The 23,088-nt window shown below is 47.3% G+C and overlaps 1 protein-coding gene across 2 annotated transcripts in view; it reads right to left on the bottom strand.

Moving 5' to 3' along the window:
- The window catches only part of Mitofilin (inner membrane mitochondrial protein mitofilin), an 84,856-nt gene that overhangs the window by 9,177 nt on the left and 52,591 nt on the right, over positions 1-23,088 (bottom strand). Inside the window, exons 7-12 of one of the 2 annotated variants that reach the window (XM_089578202.1) lie at positions 12,005-12,141; positions 11,256-11,353; positions 10,162-10,297; positions 9,983-10,106; positions 3,914-4,011; positions 1,036-1,140 (exon numbers count right to left, since the gene is read on the bottom strand). In XM_089578202.1, the coding sequence (XP_089434328.1) occupies positions 1,036-1,140; positions 3,914-4,011; positions 9,983-10,106; positions 10,162-10,297; positions 11,256-11,353; positions 12,005-12,141 (698 nt within the window). The remainder of the gene's footprint in view (positions 1-1,035; positions 1,141-3,913; positions 4,012-9,982; positions 10,107-10,161; positions 10,298-11,255; positions 11,354-12,004; positions 12,142-23,088) is intronic. The other variant, XM_089578203.1, reaches the window with a different exon arrangement.

Here is a 23,088-nt window from a genome sequence, read left to right as displayed (position 1 = left end):
ACCAACGTGGCGTGCTAGCTGCGTCGATGCTCGCACCGTCTGGTAGTGCGGCCTGAGTGAATACAGTGGAACCTCGATTATACGTCCCCCGGTCATGCGACGACCCGCATTTTACGACGAATTTGTGCGGTCCCGGCAAAACCCCCATAGAGACAATGCATTAAAAACCTCGGTTATACGACGCAAATTTTAGAAGGACCCCGCTTCGTATGACGGCTGGCTCATACCGTACCGTCCGTCAAAAAAGGTCGTCAGCAAACGCAGGCCGGGATGTACCGTATTTTCGCGATTCTAAGCACCCCCCCCCCCCCCCCCCCCCCCCCCTATTTTCGGAAAAAAATTTCCGAAAAAAAACTTTGCATGCGAATCTAAGCACCCCCTTTTTTGCGCGGAAGAGAGCCTTGCCGAGGCCGCCAAGTGCACTTGCTCTCTTTTTCGTCGAGCCTGTGCAGTCGGAGTCCCGAGGAGGCGCGGCCTGCGCGTTGTTGTTGTTGCCACTAAGAGAAGGATGAAAAGGAAAGTGCAGGGGCCTGCCGACTGGCTCCAGCCGAGCCACCACCGCTGCCAAGTGCAGATACAGGAGAGTTAAAAGATCAGAGGAAAGATAAAGAGAAAAGATAAGACGGGCGTCGCAGGACGCTGCTGAAAAAACAGATAAGCAGGCGAGGCCGCGCTCGCCGAAGCGAGGACAGCGGCGTCCACGGCGCTTTTTGTGTTGCTGCTTTCCGACACTGGCGGCACAGAACTGTCTGCAGCTATTTTTCTTTTGAATGTTTCCTAAATAAAATGTTTTTTCTCGCGCCCGTTTCATCGAGATTTCGCCGCGAAAAGAGGGGCCCGGGGGGGGGGGGGGGGGGGGGGGGGGATTTTTTGATTTTTGATTATACGACACCCGGATTATACGACGGTTTCGAGTGGTCCCCTGAACGTCGTATAATCGAGGTTCCACTGTACCTCCTACAGGTTACACCCATTCAGCACTGGCAAAGAATTCTCAAATGAAACCTGCATGTAGTAGAAGAGGGGAAGACAGACCTTCACTTCTAGCATAGCATCCAGCTCGGCCCGCTGCCTGTCCAAGTCACGAGCCACACGCTCTTGCTGCCTCTGGAAAAGCTGGGCTCTCTCCTGTTCAGTCACCTGCAAATACACAACCATTTCGGAAGAAGATGAGTAGCAAAGAGCGGCAAGGCCAGTGCAGTGACAGGTGGAAATGAAAGATCAATTTTCGGTGAGTGACAATTTTCCTTTAAATGCCTTAATAGCCACGCGACGCGATGCATGTTACAGGGGGAGGCAGGGCTCACAGGTGAAATTTTTTATTTTCTGCCGTAGAGCAAGTCCACCGAATGTGTCAAAACAAAATTTCTCTAAAACACCTTAAAAAAACCTCAGAAAGGGGATTTCAATAAAGCTGCAGTATGCCTGGGATGTTAAAGGATGCTGCTTCACAAACATCTTCTAGCAAGAATTTCTTGAATGCGTCTTGCGGAAGCTGAGTTAGATGTACTGAAAATTTGAACTTGCTCGCCTTTCCCTCTCCTCTTGTAAAACATCGCCGCTCCTCTGCCCGCTGCTGGCAGAGCGGCCAGCCAACGATAACCCTCGGCTGCTGACATCACATGCACGGCCTGTACACTGCAAGCACTTTGGTTTGGTTTATGGGGTTTAACGTCCCACAGCGACTAAGGCTACGAGGGATGCCGTAGTGAAGGGCTCCGGAAATTTCGACCGCCTGGGGGTTCTTTAACGTGCACTGACATTGCACAGTACACGAGCCTCTAGAATTTCACCTCCATCAAAATTCTGCCGCCGCGGCCGGGATCGAACCCGCGTCTTTCGGGTCAGCAGCCGAGCGCCGTAACCACTGAGCTACCGCAGCGTGGTCACTACATGAATTTATCAAGGAACACAAGGTAACAAGCAGCAAGAAAATTCATGAATCCATTGTCATGCTATGCTTTCTGCAAAAAAAACACTTCAGAAAACTGGCACTCAAGTCAAATAAGCAGTTCATTTTCATCAAAATGCCCTAGGACTGTAATGTTTAGGTCTTTGGCTGTGAGGGTCTTTCTGTATTTGGTCATTTCAGCTCCTACACGTGACATGGTGGCAATACGGCACGACGGACGTCGTGAGGGCGTCGCTGCCCAAGTGTGGCCTCTAGAAACAAAGAGACTTCTTCACGTGGCACCTTTCGTGCAAGATTTAGAGCCTAGATAAACAGCAGTAAGCCATTTTTAGACACTAATAAGAGTGTATGCTTGAGTTTGGCTGCATTACAACCTTGGAATAAATGGTCATCAATATCCATCGGCGTTGACACATGCACGAGACTCTGCATGGTAAAGGGTGACAAACACTATAAACTAATTTGTGCGCACTGCCTAGCGGTTACTAGTTTCGCATGGTTGTGCGTTGAGTTTTACGGGGACGTGAAGTTTTTTATAGCCCCCATAAATACATAACTTCTTTCGAGTGATATTTGTTGATAGTCAGGTAAAATGTGGTCAACTTGGAATAACTGGGTAAATGTGTTTAAAACAAGCATTGTTGCGTTGTTAGTATGAGCACATAATTTTCGAGACCGCCGGGAAAAGAGGTAACGCATGAAAAGCTTGAAAACTAGAAACGTCGTCCGCTCCAGTGAAAACGTGCACTGCATATTGACAAGGGAGTGCGTTTTTCAAAACGATCGGGAACAAAAGGAAACATGTGGGACTCTCTCAAAGCTTGAAAACCAGGAGTTGGTGCACCCACTCATTTGTTCTCAGTGTTCCTAACACACTGTGAGCGACTGGTTGGGAGCCTGTGTTGTGGGAGCCGTCACGGTGCCAGACGGTGGGCCGTGGAATGGGACATACAGCTTCCAGGGGGCAGAGAATGGAGGAATGCTTGGAGATGTCAACTTGTATGTGGTGCATCAATGTTCCCCATGCGAGTTTCGTTGTCTTTGTTCGTAATTTCGCCCCTTTCACGTGCTTCGCCTGTTCACAGTTTTTGTGTAAGGTTTATTAGAATGATACCTGCTCGTGAGTTGCATTCTTCAGCTGGTAGCAACAGCCCCTGCCGTGTTGCCGTAGCAATGGACGCACAGGAAGTGATGTGCCAAATGGCGACGGCTACTGCATCAGTTTTGGGTTGTTCATTTCACACAGCATTCTGGATTGGCACCTTTTGCGAAGGCCGTGGTGCAGCTGCATTGGTGGCCGCTCAAGAGCACCCGGAATGTAATTTTTCATCCATCTTTCTGGACCGAAAATAAACAGTACTGAACAAAAACATTGTGCCATGAAGCTTGTGTTCCTCGGTGCATCCACTTGGTTGCACCATCGCACTTGTTGGCCCCGTTGAATTTCCTGCCCGCCGCACACTTGCAAACTCCCAGCCATGTAGCTATTAACATGCTTGCCCATCGTGCTAAAACTGCGATGCTCGACGGCAGCACGCGAAAGACACAACTAAGATGAACTAACACGCTACTACAACTCCCGTGCCTTTGAGAGCCACAAAAAAAGCTGGAGGTCGCGGCAGAGGAAAAAGTTGATGACTGTGACCTTGGGTGCCATCCGTGGGTGGAGGCTCCTCTGCTATCAATAGCACCGTTGCTCACAGCACATGCATTTCGAAGGCTATTCCCACGTGGTGCGGCCCTTGCATTTTTTCCTTCAGGAAAAAACAGGGTGCAGCTTGAACACAAGTGCAGCCATTACACGTGTTTATACGGCATAATGCATATGCTGGCCGATGGCGTCACATGGTCGTTTTATGAGCGCAAGAAGGCAATGATTTCAAATGGGCAGACTCAATACTGCACCGAAATATTTCAATGAAAATTCTTCTCACAACCCCTTTAATGCAGAGCACTGAAACACAACACAATCACCACCTTCCAGAAGCATGCAAAGGGTACCTGAATTTTGGCATGTGCCTTGGTCAGGTTTTCTATCTTCCGGTGGGCGTGGGCCAAGAGCAGGTTCAGCTCGTCCTCAGACAGCTTCTGTCCTGCTGCTGGAAGACAAAAGGGGACTAACCAGCCTGGGCAACCCTTCAAAATTGCGTGGTTCGTAGAGGAGAATGCTGCGGCAACCCAGCAAAGAAAGCTGAGCTAAAAGGAAAAAAGCAGGGCTGGTGCTTTCATTTATGGGCACACTGCATTCACTCGCACAATGAACACGCTCAGATAATTAGGGGGGTGCATTAAGTACATGAAGTGGTAGGCTGGTGAAAGACATAAATACTGCTTCATCCGGTGAAAAAAGAAAACATGGTTTCCATGCTCGAGAGCACAGCCAACAACCTAATCTCGCATGCACAACTCGTGCTGCTGCTGCCTCTGGCACAGCGGTGTGGGCTCCACAAGGTGAGGTGTATAGCAGGCACAGTCTTGGTCAAAAGGGGCTTCACTTCCAAGCTTTATATTGGGACTCTAGGAGCATTCGTGGAAGTCCTACCTATTGCAGGAGGCAGTGCCAGAAATCTTCTCATGTACAGGAAATTTGGACCACCAGAGATCCATTAAGAACGACACAGTGTGGCTCAAAAGAAAACCCCTGGGCTCCAAACTTTTGACAAAGGCTGTACACAGTCGAGTCACACAGATTGTGTTCGCCGTAAGCGGACTTCTCATTTTGCAGCCAGAAATAGCAAGTCCGACTAAACTGGTGTTTATTTCCGAGATAAGTTTGTTATGCACATTGGCTTCTTCAAAGGAAACCATGTCACAGCGCTTTCAAAGCTCCATAAGCATGTTTCTCGCTGAAGCCATAGGTGCCAAGAATCCACTTTAAGAACACAATACATACAATTAATAAAGTTATCACAAAATTAATTCTTTTTAAAAGCAGTACTCTCAAGGTCAGCTGATCAAATACTTTTCTAGCTGGCTCACATATCCCCAAGGTGTACTTCCAGGGCCCTTCGCTACTGCTGCCTACTGTCACATCACCTCTGTCAGTGTAGAATGTGTGAAAATATTCAGAGTAGACTCCCTTTAAACGAGAACCAGAAAACTGTCCATAAATGAAATAGCATTTCAGAGAGAGGATTTACTGCACTATGCATGAAATGAGTTGAAGACAGAGCATGAAACACACAATTCTTCTCGTCGTATTACACCATTTGTGGGTTTTGCTTCCCACCCTCCTCCGAGCACTTCGCAGAAGGGTAGGTCTCTCTCATCCCACTCCTTCTGCAGCATGGCTGTTACCATGAGCAAGCACACCACGCCCGCCATAAGGCCCCATATTGCGTGCGCCCTTGTCAATCTCTGCACCAGCGCAGGCACCCTGCTTTTTAACACAAGGGTGTGCGGTACCCATCTTGTGGGAATGTGCTGCTTTCTTGCATAGACGCACTTCATATACCCTATTTCCGGTGTATAGGACGCGGCTTTTTTCAAAAATCTTGCTGGTGCGTCCTATACAAGGGTGCATCTTATACGCAAATTTTTCTTTTTTTTTTTTTTTGTGTGAGCTCAGAAATTGCTCAGATTCATGCTCAAGCTTTTTTCGCCAAAAAAATATCACTACCAATAACGCGGTTGTAACACGGTTAATATTTCAATACGGGGACCACTGTACACAACTTTTTTAGATGAACTTTATCATGAAACGGCGTGGTGACAACTTCCGGGACCACAAACGCGCGGCCGCTTCGGAGGCCTCAAGCAAAAGTAATGTGAAATGCCAAAAGATGGCAACAATTGCACTTCTCGCCATTGTCAAGACAAGTCAAGACAAGCCGGCATTCTTTTTTAGTCACCCTTTGCAACTTAATTTGCTCCGTTACAGTGTACTAGAATAGGGGCAGTGTGTTCAGGCGGCGGAGCGCGCCACGCACCGTCGTGAAGCCGGCAGCGTAGACAGGTCCCGGATGTATGTGGTGGCGCTGCAGTCGCACCGGCTGTACGGACGCGTTCTCCGTGTGTTGCGGCGGGTTGCAGCGTGCTTCTTGAGCTCCACCTTGCTTGTGAAGAAACGGGGTGTTTCGGCCGCACGGGCAGTGCTAGCAGTGTGATGTTTTGCTGCGGTGTTCGCGAGTGAGAGCCAATGCCTAATCGCCGACGGCAACGTCATTGCTTTGGGCCGGGGTGCGACACCGGCTACAAGTGGGCCCAAGGCGAGCAGCCTTCCCTCTTCGCCGTGCCGAAAGATGAAGGAAAAAGAAAGGTTTGGGAACGAAACCTGCATCGAAAAGATAAGGTCCTTGATGAAAGTTGCTCGGTCTGCGAGCGTCATTTCGATCCTTCTTGTATCCTACGGGATTACGTCCACATTATAGAGGGGAAAGAGGTACGCATTCCGCGAGGAAAGCCAGAGTTGCTGCCGGATGCCGTACCTACGCTCCTACCAAACACGCCGGGCTATTTATCGAAGAAGACGCCGAAAAAGGAAATTGCACTTGAAAGTTAGCCGTTGTTCTTAGCAGGCTTGTGCAACACATATGCTGACGCTCCTTTGCGTTTTTTTTATCTAAATACACGGATTTTTTTTTGTGCATTCCAAAGCCAATTTTGTAAATGTAATTCAAAAATGAATTAAGGAATTCATTTAAGCACATTAATTCCGCTGTAGGTCTCCGTTGTTTGGATTGGAATGTACTCGCTCTTTTTCTGTGTTTAATCCCTTTTACTTGGCCTCTTTCCTACCTGTTTTATTCCTTTCATTCAAATGTGTGATGTTGGTGTGTCTCAGACTCGTACATGAGCCTGGCGTTGGGGAGCTCTTCATGACGTAAATAAAAGTCACGAATAAACTGTGCAAATCCAGTCATTGCGGGTAATTCGCGAAACCGGAGGATAGAACGAGGGACAAATGTTTACCATGTTTACCGCGAAAGAAGGTAAATACCAAGCAGGGAAGGCCTTTGGCTTTGGGCCGTGTACAGTTTTGTGTTTTCTACAACAGCGGCTGCATTTTTATGAGTGCGAACTCTGCAAGAAAATGCACCTGGAATCCGAGTTGCTTCAACTCAATCGAAGCCCTTTACTACGGTGCTACTTGAAGCGCGAGTGTTGCTTGCGGATATTAAACCCATTAATCAATGTTTTTTTTACGTTCGAATAACTTCTGGTTACGTTGTAGCGTGGCTCAACAGATTTAACGGCTTTACCCCACTATTTCGGTGTCTCCAAACCCTTTGCTGTCAGGTTTGTTAATAAATCCGTCTAATGAGCGTTGTGATGCGCTAAAGTACACATATAATTAATCTCTTATGTGAACGTCAGTTCCAAGCATGCATCTCCACATCCTCCGAGCATTTGCACGTCTGTTCGAGGCGGAGGATGATTACAACACTTCTAAAAACGCGCAGCGCCAGCGCTGCGCCGTTGGTTCCGTACAGCCCATGCTCCTGTAGCGCCATCTCGTGCTTTCTGCATGAAGCGCCTCAGCGGCAAGCGCTCCTGAACACACTGCCCCTATTCTAGTACACTGTAGCTCCGTGTACGTAATGAGTGTTTCAACCGCGTTGCCTCCAGAAATGGGCCAACTTTTTGATAGCGCATCTGAAGATGAAGACTTCGAAGGTTTTAGGTAGAAATAAAATGTTATGGACATATGGGCGAGCTCTTTCGTATTTTCCTTCTTTTTTGCTAAAACGTGGGCGGGTATGATGCGAGTGTTGCCTTTTTTGATCACTTAGTGTTGCTTAAGAATTCCTCACAGATACGGTGCATTTCACGATGGTCGCACAAACGTATTTAATTAAGTCTCACTAGCCTAACTGGGTAACCTGGAGTGCGTCTTATACACGGGTGCGTCTTATACACCGGAAAATACGGTACACTGAAACTTGGATTTAACGAAGTTTGTAAAATCGGCAGTTTACTTCATAATACTGAAATTTAGCTCCATCGAAATTTGTCCCCTAGCATGATAAGAATCCGCCAAAAATGCACTGCGGATAACCCAGGGAAAAAAAACCTTTATTGCAATTAAAGTGGTCCCTTATTTCTGCCCTTTCTTCGCCAGTAACAATGGGACTACGCGCCTCTTGCTTATGTTGCCAGCTCACAGCCGCCTCAGCTCGTCTACCGCTCCAACCACCTGGTAGTTGCAGGGTGACGACGCACTAGTCTTCAGTTGTCATCATCCTACTGTAAGTGTCCTGAGCATACTGTTAACACCGCCGACATAACGACGCGTTCCGCCGCTGCCACGGCTGAAACACCGCTGGGCCATGCTGAGACAACTGCCCCCTCCCCCCCCCCCCTCCCTTTTTTCTTAATCTCCATGTCGGTGAGAGAGTGATGGGTGTCCTCCAATCACCAGCCAATGGAATGAAATCATGCCCACCCCACTCCTTGTATTTTCCGTTGTAAGCGTGAGTGTGTTCATTTTGCACGTGCGCACATCATATGAGTAAGAAAGATTGTCAGGTGTGAAGTGCGTGACGGGCTTGACAGCTGATAGGTGTGCCAACGGACTCTGACCCTTCCAGTCCAGTCCTTTACCAATCTTTGGGCATCTGTTAACGCAACAAATGCGCCGCGCTACCTTTGAACACAGGGAGCGCATTGCATTCGGCGCCGACCTTGAGAGCCGCAGGCTGCCAAGGCTGTGCAGATGCGTGTGCCAGCCTCGCCCGTACTACCCCAGATGGTGCGGCACGCTCGTCACTATGATCACCATCGTATTTGCCTATGCACTCTGTAAGAAGAACGGGCGCATATGGCAGGTTCTCTCAGGCCATGAATGGCGGTTTGCCAACATCCCTCAAGAGAAAAGTACACAACAGGTGTACCTTACCGGCACTGGGGCAGAAACGTGGAGGCTTACGAAAAAGGTTCAGCTTAAGTTAGGGACAACGCAGTGGACTATGGAAAGAAAAATGATAGGTGTAATGTTGAGAGATCGGAAGAGGGCGGAGTGGGTGAGGGAACAAACGCGGGCTAACAACATCCTAGTCCAAATCAAGAGAAAGAAATGGGCTCCAGGCCGGGCATGTGATGCGAAAGCAAGATAAACGCTGGTCCTTAAGGGCAATGGAGTGGATTGCAAGAGAAGGCAACCGTAGCAGGGGGCGGCAGAAAGTCAGGTGGGCGGATGAGACTAAGAAGTTTGCAGGGATACAGTGGCCGCAGATGGCAAAGGACAGGGTTAATTCGAGAGACATGCCCTGCAGTGGGTGTAGTCAGGCTGATGACCTCTGTATACGAAAGCCAGGCAGCTTCCATATTACGCATGCGCTCCGCTCAACCACTGGCGCCCGTGGTACAATTCTTTCTCAGATTCATTTCCAGCCAGCACTGAAATTTTGTAACACTGAAAGTGCAGCAAAATTTACTTCATCATATTGAAGCTAAAAATACATGGTTTTCTATGGGCATGAAGTTATGAAAACTGAAATACTTTGCTACACCGAGGTTTAAACTTTTTTCTTTCCTTGACAGAGCTGTTGTGCAGGGTCTCTGAGAAAGTTCAGTCTTGACCCAAGGACAAGCAAAAGAGTTTGTCTTAAGCGGATTTTTTTTAAACCAAGTCCTATGTGAAACCCACCAAATGATCTCACATTGCTCATCATGTCCGAGAATTGGTCTAAACCAAATCATCAATCTTGCCCTGTAGCTTGAACTAAACAGCTAGTAGGGTTCTTCTGGCAAGCCGAATGCAGCCAATTCATTTCTTGTGGCTGACCTCTGAAACAGAGCTCAGAAGCACTGCACTGTTAGCTTCAAGCCGTTGGGCTGTTTCAGGCATAAAAACAAAGCTTTCCTTCCAGTGCCTTTGTTGTACGTTTGTTTCAGCAGTGCAGCTAAGTAGCAACATGCCGCCCCGTGATAACAAAAAAGGCTGCTGGTAATGCAGTAGTATGCTATGCTGTAGCAACTGCATTTTGCAGATGCACAGTGGAAACTCAAAGAACCGATGTGTCATCTGTTCTGAAGCTTGGCACTATACTCGTCGCCAGGAGGTATCCATTCACTTGCACCAACCACAAATGTGCCACAATAAAATACCCCACCAATAAAACACCCCACCTGGCTCCCTGAATCTTGTCTCGGGAAGCAGGGCCTCAATTTCCTTCTGGAAATGAAGCTGGGCTCGCTCCACAGCGTCCCTGTAGTCACTGGCTGTCCGGGCCGCTTCCTTGGCTGACCGCGACTGCAGGGACGAGGGGAGATGAGACACGCGCGCACGGGGCCGTCCCCTGACCCACCTCGGACTGGGCCCTGCGCAGCTGCTCCTGGGCAGCCTGGGCAGCGTGCTCGGCCGGGCTGAGCGCCAGGTTGCCGTGGGTCTCCCGGTCTTCCTGGCCCTTTCTGATGGCACTCTGAAGGTTCTCCAGGCATTTCCTGCCAGACAAATGGCCACAGGAGAGGAGCCCCCCTGAGAGCACGAACACCCCCTGCCACTCGGAAAGAGCCACCCATGATGACAGTGTTTCCCCATTTCAGTGATGCCTTCAGAGCAGAATAAAAACATTTTGACAAAACGGCTGCAGCAAGTATGGACGCCAGGTGCAGTGAATAACTCCCCTTCTCTCGCTCCTGTAAGCAAGGTGCCACTTTTCCCACTCACCCCCTATGCCACCTTCACAAGAGCTGCAAAAGTAGCCGTTTAATCTTGTCTGCTGGACACTTGAGACCAGTGACTGCACTGAAGCTTCAAACTCCTTTGGTAGCAAGAACAGTGAAATATTTCGATGAACAGATACACAGTTACACAAATGAGGCACTAAAGGAAGCATCATGTAGCAGCACAAAAAGCTTTGGCCACCTGAGAAGGAGGCTACGAAGCTGGGAATGGTATGCAAGAGGAGGGCTGCTTGTTGGCTGCTGACGGCCCTTTCAACGAGAATCTTGGCCGAAGCCCTGCACCATTCTACTATGTACCAACGCTAGGTTGGAAGTCCTTCTCTACCCAGCACTTAAGATCGGACCACTCTGTAGTAATTTCAACTGCAATAAATGCCGCCTAGGTAATCGCGCCTTACCATCTCCAATAAGCACGGCTGCAGTTTGCAAGCAGCGATAGCACCGCATCAAGTTTTCATCAAAATTGAGAAATAACACATTTTATAACCGAATATTTTCTATACCTAATGTCTATTACAAAAGAGAGAGAGGGCAGCCAGCCAGTTGTGTGGAAAATCTCTTATTCACGACTGTTACATCTGAAGTGGGTTCAACTGTAGTTTAGGATAAATCTGAGAGAACAATTCGGATTGCTATATACATGGCAAACAGTGTCCAAATGCACAGGCCATCACGGTTACCATGCATGAAACCCACACTGACAACAAAGCCTCACCATGCCTGTTCACTTTTTACAGTAGCCTTCTGAACAGCAGCCAACTTGGCTTCTTTGGCTTGAAGAGCTTCGTCCCACATGTACTGGTCTTCACTGTCCTGAAAAAGGCAGAACAAAGAGTGCACAACACATCCAGCACAGCCTTCTTCTTGGCTCATTCGCGCCGCTACATGTCCCAAAAATGACCATCTAAGATAAGTGAGCTCAGCTGAAATCATCGGCCATTGAGACGTTACTGGAACACACATGGCAGATCTAGCAAGCCAAATGCTTCTTTCTACTGCTTTTTCACAGCAGCCATTGTAAAGCAAAAAATATAGAGGCATGCAAATGTTTGATATTTTGAATACAATTCAAATATGCTTGCTGTTCGATGTTCATTTCAATTCGAGCAATTGATATCTGAGTATTTCTGAATATTTGGCAGCGACAGACTACTGCACCAACTTTCATAAATCCGCCCATTGCAGAACTACAGAACAAAGATTCAGTTTAAAGCATCACGAAAACAGTACAAAGGGCGCCCTCATCGCTTTCGTGTAAGAAGAATGGACCGGTCACATTCGAGCGCTAATAGGCTTGGACCTCATGCAAAATTTCCTCAAACGGACGATTACTCACTTTGAACCGTGCACAATTTTTTTTTCTTTAATAATTAGGTTCCCATTCTACCCAACCAAGACACTGCCAAGCTAAAAAAAGAGAGAGATCAGGCACACAAAAAATGGCAACCCAGCAAGGCACTGTACCCTGGCTTCGTCAATGGCTCTGTACAGCTTGCGGGCGTAGCTTTGGGCAGCTTCCTTGGCTTCCAGCTCGGCCACCACGGCATCCTTGGTGTACTTTTCCAGCTCCGCCTGAGCTTCACGAAGTGACTGCTCCAGAGCTGAAAATGAGAGCCAACCTTGACACCACCATTCCAAGTTATGACAACGATGCACACAACTGCTTCTCTCTAGCACTAAGAGTGGCATTTTTTGGGCTTTTAACGTCAGGCCGGCAGATCTTATAGCTTGCAGCACGGTGTTCTTCGACCGTTGGCGAAAATATGACGACGACGACCAGGTATACCAAGCACGTTTGCCATTTCAGGCCTGACAAAACAGCACCCATCATTCTTTGAAATGTTGCTGGAGCCGAACACAAACTGAAAGGAAGGACCTTGAACTCAGAGGCCATCCGGTGCCACCAATGCTGCCTTCTCGCAATCCCGCTCGGCCACTTTTTAAGACTAGCGAAGAAAAGTAGTGCACGTGCCCCAGCTAGTCAAGTGTGTGGCAACGGATAGAAGAGTTTTTTTGTAACGTAGTTAAGTTCCCACTAGTCAACGCAAAATCATAGACTGCCATCTTTCTTCATAACCGAAACCACAGGCGAAGCCCAGGGACTACTTGATGGCTGGATAACACCATCGTGCAGCAATTCTTGGACTTGCTGAGCTATGGCTTCGCGCCCGAGTGTGGGTTTTGTCGAGCGGTCGGGTACCGTCATCCGTTATTATGCGGTGCTTAGCGAGAGGAGTCTGTTTGACTGCCGACGTAGACGAGAAAGTCTTGGAAATGACGCAGCAGAAGGTGAGCCTGGGTTCACATCAAGGGCCAACTGGGGTGTTCAACAGGTTCACTCTGGAGGGCAGGACAGTTGTGAGTTTCGGCGATGTTCTCGAAGTGTGCCCTTGGCCATTCAGTCCCAAAATTTGTTAGAAGGACATCTGCCAGGCCGTTGGTTAGAGTTACAATACCTCTCGCGATGCACACCCCATGAGAGAGCACAAGCCCAGTGTTCTGTTCCGCAATGCTGTCGGCACTGCACCACTCGTCACAAATGATGGTAACGAGGGCACAGGAACACGGAGGCATAATCGCATCCGCGTCGATGATGCGCAGGGCCACTCTGCGTTGTTCAGTGTCAGCTGAAACTCTTCCCGGGGCCATAAATGTTCGTGCAAGAAGCCTTGCAGCTATGGGGCAAAACAACAAAAGTGCCAAAAATAACAGAGTTGGAACGCGAGCAGTGCACTTTCCGACAGGCATCATGAGGTGACCACCAGAAGTACGGATTTGTGCTCCATCCCAATCTGTTTTCGCCTAGCTGAGGCGAGCTGCTTGTATCAACCAAGGCCATCACTGGGTCAATGAGAATGCGGAATGCTGCATTGGGAATACAGTCGACGACCGATTTTTCGGACTCTCTAGGGACCGCGAAAACGACCGAAAAATCGGGCAGTCCGGAAAATCAAATTTCACCGAAAAAATCACGAACTTATTACCACTATGCCGGAGAAAGCGGCCAATTGTATTGCACACATTCTAAAGCTCCTCATGACTATATTTCGCCGCGCGAAATACCGTATAAACGCGTATAAGGGCCGCACTTTTTTTTTCCAGATTCGAGGGCCAATTTTCGGGGTGCGGCCCATACACGCGATATGCGAAAAAAAAAATTTAAGTAAAAACACACCAACCAGGGAATGAGCGACATTTATTCTACGTTCAATCGTCACTCGCGAAGTATTTAGACTCCTGAGCTGGTGCTGCGCTCTGGTGCACGCTCATGCCAAAAGAAGCCGCGCAGCATGTCCGCTGTCAACGCGTAGCCGTTGTTCCGAAATTCCATCACATAGAGGAGCAGCTCTTCTTCCAGTTCAGGAAATTCGCACGGCTTGACTTGGAAAGCGCGCTTTTTGCAGCTTGTGTTTCTCTTTTGGTTGCACCATCATCGGACGCACTTCTCGGCCACGTCGAATTTCCCGCCAGCCGCACGCTTACCGACCACGTTCGAGAGCTAACTCCCAGCCGTGTAGCTTAAGGTGCTTGCCCATCGCGCTAAAACTGTGAAGCTCGGCGGCAGCACGCGAAAGCCACTATCACGGCGAATGCGCTAACACGCATGCTAACACGCCACGAAAGGCTGGAGCTGGCGATACTGATGCCGATGTGAACAGCGGAAAATCGCGACCGAGAAAAATTTTGATAATGATCACGGCGCCATCCATAGACGGCACTTGGGAGGCTCCGGTGCGCGCGCGTGGCCTCCGCGAACGGCGCAGCGCCGGAGCAGATCGCGGCCGCGATAAGATCCGGCGGCGCGCCCGAAGCGCGCTTCGATCGCGGAGGCCACGGCGTGCGCGTAGCCTCCGCGATCGTATTCGCGTTCCGTGTTCGGGACTAAAGATTCGGCACAGATGAGTTCCGTGAACTCTGACTACGGTTAAAGTTCGTGCGGCGGAAGACATTCAAGGACAGTACGAATTCGAAAACACGCGAGCGCAATGTGCCCACTCGCGCAGAATTTCAGCGTCGCAAGAGGCTCCCTCTAAGCTTGAATTTCGTTTTGTTTGATCAAGTTTTCGATATCTCCTGCAGTCTGAATTAATGAGGTTCCACTGTACACATTATATGGCGGCTTGGGTGCTGGCGGCGAGTGCGAACGAGGTCCGAAAAATCGAGTGGTTAGTTGCGGTGCGTCCGAAATTTCAAGCGCTCTTACACACTGGCTCTATGGGCCATGTCGCGGTGCCGCGAAAAAGTCCGAATAATCAAGCATGTCCGAAAAATCAGGCGTCCGAATTTTCGGTCGTCGACTGTATCAGCAACCTTCCCTCCTGAGGTGCTCGGAGACCAGCCCGGCGGACGGTGGTCGCCCAGCAGAGGAACGGGCACTCCCACCGCCCACCGAAACGGGGACAGGGAACGCGTCATGTGGAAAACCCCTGGAGCCCAATTTCGCACTAGGGGCAATGGTAATACAGGAATGATGTTCAGGAAGCAACAACAGAAGCCATGCTGTTTTATTAGCACACAACTGCTGATTCGACACCAAACTTGAAGCAAGCTTCAGTGAACTCAATTTCTCTAGTCAGGTTAAAAAGCCAGATACACAACAGCTGACCTATCTTTATCGAATCCAATCACCCAGACTGCATTGAAGAACCATCACACACGCCACTGAAACATATAAATATTCACAACCAATATTTCCAACTTAGTGGAGTCTAAAGGTTCGACTTTTCAGACTAAAATAGAACCCAACAAGCCTCTCCAAAATCCAAAAGTGGATTTTTCAGTCCAGAATAGATGTGAGCGAACATCGCTGCCAAACAGCTGAACGTTAGCCATTGCGGCCTCCATCGAAGGCACCATCTTTGATTCAAACGGATTCAATTTCACAGACAGGCCTGGATAGGCTTGGCAATATCTGCACCTCATTGTTGCCACTCAAGGTAACGGCACACACTTCATTCCAATCAAAGTGGTTTACAAAGAAGATGCATGATCACATTATTAACTAGAACGTGCAGCCGTTGTGGCTCGGATGCCCCCCTGGTGTGCTGCAGGGGAAGGTATCAGGGAAGACACTCTTCTATGCCTTCGTTGGGGAAACGGACGTCGGCAGCTAGGACCTGAGCTGCACTGCGGACATGACGAAAGCATGGTTTCGTCTCAAATGCAAGTGGAAAAATAGGGAAATTTACCATTTTTTAGGCTAGCCTTTCTTTTTTGAAATTCAAGAATTTTTCAGACTGTTAGACTATTAGAACCATTTTCAGGGTCCCGCCGACTCAAAAAAAAAAACAGCCGGCAATTGTATTTCAAGTTTTCTCTTTCTTTTCTAATATGCTAGCCCTTATCGTGACCCTTCCTCGCATTTACCTGCAGTGTGTGTGTGTGTGTGTGTGTCTGTCAGAAGCGTGTTTTGTGGCAGGTTGCTCACCTGCCCACCCTGTCAGGCAGCAGCTCAATTAATCATGATAGGCTGCTCAGGCGAGAGCAACCTGGGTCGCCACCTAACACAAGCAACCAAAGTCCCACCGATGGCAGCACCTGCCACAGAAGTGGCGCCAGGAAGACTCCCAGGGATCTATGAAAGGCGAGAATGACCAATTCCACATATATGAATATTAATCCATTATCACGATCCAAACTGCCATCCGTGAGCACTGGATCACTCCCAGGAATCTACGAATGTAGAGAATGACCAATTACGCATATAAGAACATTAACCCATTACCGCTATCCAAACAACTGCCATCCGGGAACACTGGATCACTCCCAGGAATCTACAAATGTAGAGAATTATCAATTACCCATATAAGAACATTAACCCATTACCGCTATCCAAACAACTGCCATCCGGGAACACTGGATCACTCCCAGAAATCTATGAATGTAGAGAATGACCAATTCTGCATATAAGGACATTAACCCATTACCGCTATCCGAACAACTGCCATCCGGGAACACTGGATCCCTCCCAGGAATCTATGAATGTAGAGAAAAACCAATTACGCATATAAGAACATTAACCCATTACCGCTATCCAAACAACTGCCATCCGGGAACACTGGATCACTCCCAGGAATCTACAAATGTAGAGAATTATCAATTACCCATATAAGAACATTAACCCATTACCGCTATCTAAACAACTGCCATCCGGGAACACTGGATCACTCCCAGGAATCTACAAATGTAGAGAATTATCAATTACCCATATAAGAACATTAACCCATTACCGCTATCCAAACAACTGCCATCCGGGAACACTGGATCACTCCCAGAAATCTATGAATGTAGAGAATGACCAATTCTGCATATAAGGACATTAACCCATTACCGCTATCCGAACAACTGCCATCCGGGAACACTGGATCACTCCCAGGAATCTATGAATGACGATAATCACCAATTCTGCATATAAGGACATTAACCCATTATCGCTATCCGAACAACTGCCATCCGGGAACACTGGATCCCTTCCAGGAATCTATGAATGTAGAGAATGACCACTTACGTATGTAAGGACATAAACCCATTACCGCTATCCAAACAACTGCCATCCGGGAACACTGGATCACTCCCAGGAATCTACAAATGTAGAGAATTATCAATTACCCATATAAGAACATTAACCCATTACCGCTATCCAAACAACTGCCATCCGGGAACACTGGATCACTCCCAGGAATCTACAAATGTAGAGAATTATCAATTACCCATATAAGAACATTAACCCATTACCGCTATCCAAACAACTGCCATCCGGGAACACTGGATCACTCCCAGAAATCTATGAATGTAGAGAATGACCAATTCTGCATATAAGGACATTAACCCATTACCGCTATCCGAACAACTGCCATCCGGGAACACTGGATCACTCCCAGGAATCTATGAATGACGATAATCACCAATTCTGCATATAAGGACATTAACCCATTATCGCTATCCGAACAACTGCCATCCGGGAACACTGGATCCCTCCCAGGAATCTATGAATGTAGAGAATTATCAATTACCCATATAAGAACATTAACCCATTACCGCTATCCAAACAACTGCCATCCGGGAACACTGGATCACTCCCAGGAATCTACATATGTAGAGAATTATCAATTACCGATATAAGAACATTAACCCATTACCGCTATCCAAACAACTGCCATCCGGGAACACTGGATCACTCCCAGGAATCTATGAATGTAGAGAATGACCAATTACGCATATAAGAACATTAACCCATTACCGCTATCCAAACAACTGCCATCCGGGAACACTGGATCCCTCCCAGGAATCTATGAATGTAGAGAATTATCAATTACCCATATAAGAACATTAACCCATTACCGCTATCCAAACAACTGCCATCCGGGAACACTGGATCACTCCCAGGAATCTACAAATGTAGAGAATTATCAATTACCCATATAAGAACATTAACCCATTACCGCTATCCAAACAACTGCCATCCGGGAACACTGGATCACTCCCAGAAATCTATGAATGTAGAGAATGACCAATTCTGCATATAAGGACATTAACCCATTACCGCTATCCGAACAACTGCCATCCGGGAACACTGGATCACTCCCAGGAATCTATGAATGACGATAATCACCAATTCTGCATATAAGGACATTAACCCATTATCGCTATCCGAACAACTGCCATCCGGGAACACTGGATCCCTTCCAGGAATCTATGAATGTAGAGAATGACCACTTACGTATGTAAGGACATAAACCCATTACCACTATCCAAACAACTGCCATCCGGGAACCCTGAATCCCTCCCAGGAATCTATGAATGTAGAGAATGACCAATTCCGCATATAAGGACATTAACCCATTACCGCTATCCAAACAACTGCTATCCGGGAACACTGGATCCCTCCCAGGAATCTATGAATGTAGAGAATGACCAATTACGCATAAAAGAACATTAACCCATTACCGCTATCCGAACAACTGCCATCCGGGAACATTGGATCACTCCCAGAAATCTAAAAATGTAGAGAATTATCAATTACCCATATAAGAACATTAACCCATTAATGCTATCCAAACAACTGCCATCCGGGAACACTGGATCACTCCCAGGAATCTACATATGTAGAGAATTATCAATTACCGATATAAGAACATTAACCCATTACCGCTATCCAAACAACTGCCATCCGGGAACACTGGATCACTCCCAGGAATCTATGAATGTAGAGAATGACCAATTACGCATATAAGAACATTAACCCATTACCGCTATCCGAACAACTGTTATCCGGGAACACTGGATCACTCTCAGAAATCTACAAATGTAGAGAATTATCAATTACCTATATAAGAACATTAACCCATTACCGCTATCCAAACAACTGCCATCCGGGAACACTGGATCACTCCCAGGAATCTACGAATGTAGAGAATGACCAATTACACATATAAGAACATTAACCCATTAACGCTATCCGAACAACTGCCATCCGGGAACACTGGATCACTCCCAGAAATCTATGAATGTAGAGAATGACCAATTCTGCATATAAGGACATTAACCCATTATCGCTATCTGAACAACTGCCATCCGGGAACACTGGATCCCTCCCAGGAATCTATGAATGTAGAGAATGACCAATTTCGCATATAAGGACATTAACCCATTATCGCTATCCGAACAACTGCCATCCGGGAACACTGGATCACTCCCAGGAATCTATGAATGACGATAATCACCAATTCTGCATATAAGGACATTAACCCATTATCGCTATCCGAACAACTGCCATCCGGGAACACTGGATCCCTTCCAGGAATCTATGAATGTAGAGAATGACCACTTACGTATGTAAGGACATAAACCCATTACCGCTATCCAAACAACTGCCATCCGGGAACCCTGAATCCCTCCCAGGAATCTATGAATGCAGAGAATGAACAATTCCGCATATAAGGACATTAACCCATTACCGCTATCCAAACAACTGCTATCCGGGAACACGGGATCCCTCCCAGGAATCTATGAATGTAAAGAATCACCAATTACGCATATAAGAACATTAACCCATTACCGCTATCCAAACAACTGCCATCCAGGAACACTGGATCACGCCGAAGAATCTATGAATGTAGAGAATGACCAATTTCGCATATAAGGACATTAACCCATTACCGCTATCCAAACAACTGCTATCCGGGAACACTGGATCCCTCCCAGGAATCTATGAATGTAGAGAATGACCAATTTCGCATATAAGGACATTAACCCATTATCGCTATCCGAACAACTGCCATCCGGGAACACTGGATCCCTCCCAGGAATCTATGAACGTAGAGAATGACCAATTACGCATATGTGAACATTAACCCATTATCGCTATCCGAACAACTGCCATCCGGGAACACTGCATCCCTCCCAGGAATCTATGAATGTAGAGAATGACCAATTTCGCATATAAGGACATTAACCCATTATCGCTATCCGAACAACTGCCATCCGGGAACACTGGATCCCTCCCAGGAATCTATGAACGTAGAGAATCACCAAGTACGCATATGTGAACATTAAACCCATTATCGCTATCCGAACAACTGTCATCCGGGAACACTGGATCCCTCCCAGGAATCTATGAACGTAGAGAATCACCAATTACGCATATGTGAACATTAACCCATTATCGCTATCCGAACAACTGCCATCCGGGAACACTGGATCCCTCCCAGGAATCTATGAACGTATAGAATCACCAATTACGCATATGTGAACATTAACCCATTATCGCTATCCGAACAACTGCCATCCGGGAACACTGGATCCCTCCCAGGAATCTATGAACGTAGAGAATCACCAAGTACGCATATGTGAACATTAAACCCATTATCGCTATCCGAACAACTGTCATCCGGGAACACTGGATCCCTCCCAGGAATCTATGAACGTAGAGAATCACCAATTACGCATATGTGAACATTAACCCATTATCGCTATCCGAACAACTGCCATCCGGGAACACTGGATCCCTCGCAGGAATCTATGAACGTAGAGAATCACCAATTACGCATATGTGAACATTAACCCATTATCGCTATCCGAACAACTGCCATCCGGGAACACTGGATCCCTCCCAGGAATCTATGAACGTAGAGAATCACCAATTACGCATATGTGAACATTAACCCATTATCGCTATCCGAACAACTGCCATCCGGGAACACTTGATCCCTCGCAGGAATCTATGAACGTAGAGAATCACCAATTACGCATATGTGAACATTAACCCATTATCGCTATCCGAACAACTGCCATCCGGGAACACTGGATCCCTCCCAGGAATCTATGAACGTAGAGAATCACCAATTACGCATATGTGAACATTAACCCACTATCGCTATCCGAACAACTGCCATCCGGGAACACTGGATCTTTCCCAGAAATCTATGAACGTAGAGAATCACCAATTACGCATATGTGAACATTAACCCATTATCGCTATCCGAACAACTGCCATCCGGGAACACTGGATCCCCTCCCAGGAATCTATGAACGTAGAGAATCACCAATTACGCATATGTGAACATTAACCCATTATCGCTATCCGAACAACTGCCATCAGGGAACACTGGATCCCTCCCTGGAATCTATGAACGTAGAGAATCACCAATTACGCATATGTGAACATTAACCCATTATCGCTATCCGAACAACTGCTATCCGGGAACACTGGATCCCTCCCAGGAATCTATGAACGTAGAGAATCACCAATTACGCATATGTGAACATTAACCCATTATCGCTATCCAAACAACTGCCATCCGGGAACACTGGATCCCTCCCAGGAATCTATGAACGTAGAGAATCACCAATTACGCATATGTGAACATTAACCCATTATTGCTATCCGAACAACTGCCATCCGGGAACACTGGATCCCTCCCAGAAATCTATGAACGTAGAGAATCACCAATTACGCATATGTGAACATTAACCCATTATCGCTATCCGAACTGCCATCCGGGAACACTGGATCCCTCCCAGGAATCTATGAACGTAGAGAATCACCAATTACGCATATGTGAACATTAACCCATTATCGCTATCCGAACAACTGCCATCCGGGAACACTGGATCCCTCCCAGGAATCTATGAACGTAGAGAATCACCAATTACGCATATGTGAACATTAACCCATTATCGCTATCCGAACAACTGCCATCCGGGAACACTGGATCCCTCCCAGAAATCTATGAACGTAGAGAATCACCAATTACGCATATGTGAACATTAACCCATTATCGCTATCCGAACAACTGCCATCCGGGAACACTGGATCCCCTCCCAGGAATCTATGAACGTAGAGAATCACCAATTACGCATATGTGAACATTAACCCATTATCGCTATCCGAACTGCCATCAGGGAACACTGGATCCCTCCCAGGAATCTATGAACGTAGAGAATCACCAATTACGCATATGTGAACATTAACCCATTATCGCTATCCGAACAACTGCCATCCGGGAACACTGGATCCCTCCCAGGAATCTATGAACGTAGAGAATCACGAATTACGCATATGTGAACATTAACCCATTATCGCTATCCGAACAACTGCCATCCGGGAACACTGGATCCCTCCCAGGAATCTATGAACGTAGAGAATCACCAATTACGCATATGTGAACATTAACCCATTATTGCTATCCGAACAACTGCCATCCGGGAACACTGGATCCCTCCCAGAAATCTATGAACGTAGAGAATCACCAATTACGCATATGTGAACATTAACCCATTATCGCTATCCGAACAACTGCCATCCGGGAACACTGGATCCCTCCCAGGAATCTATGAACGTAGAGAATCACCAATTACGCATATGTGAACATTAACCCATTATCGCTATCCGAACAACTGCCATCCGGGAACACTGGATCCCTCCCAGGAATCTATGAACGTAGAGAATCACCAATTACGCATATGTGAACATTAACCCATTATCGCTATCCGAACAACTGCCATCCGGGAACACTGGATCCCTCCCAGGAATCTATGAACGTAGAGAATCACCAATTACGCATATGTGAACATTAACCCATTATCGCTATCCGAACAACTGCCATCCGGGAACACTGGATCCCTCCCAGGAATCTATGAACGTAGAGAATCACCAATTACGCATATGTGAACATTAACCCATTATCGCTATCCGAACAACTGCCATCCGGGAACACTGGATCCCTCCCAGGAATCTATGAACGTAGAGAATCACCAATTACGCATATGTGAACATTAACCCATTATCGCTATCCGAACAACTGCCATCCGGGAACACTGGATCCCTCCCAGGAATCTATGAACGTAGAGAATCACCAATTACGCATATGTGAACATTAACCCATTATCGCTATCCGAACAACTGCCATCCGGGAACACTGGATCCCTCCCAGGAATCTATGAACGTAGAGAATCACCAATTACGCATATGTGAACATTAACCCATTATCGCTATCCGAACAACTGCCATCCGGGAACACTAGATCCCTCCCAGGAATCTATGAATG

Source organism: Amblyomma mixtum, chromosome 3, assembly GCF_055824585.1.
Source record: "Amblyomma mixtum isolate Tamu chromosome 3, ASM5582458v1, whole genome shotgun sequence".
NCBI classification, from domain to species: domain Eukaryota; kingdom Metazoa; phylum Arthropoda; class Arachnida; order Ixodida; family Ixodidae; genus Amblyomma; species Amblyomma mixtum.
Note: the sequence above shows the minus strand (reverse complement) of the source record. Positions and strands in the feature narration are given on the sequence as shown.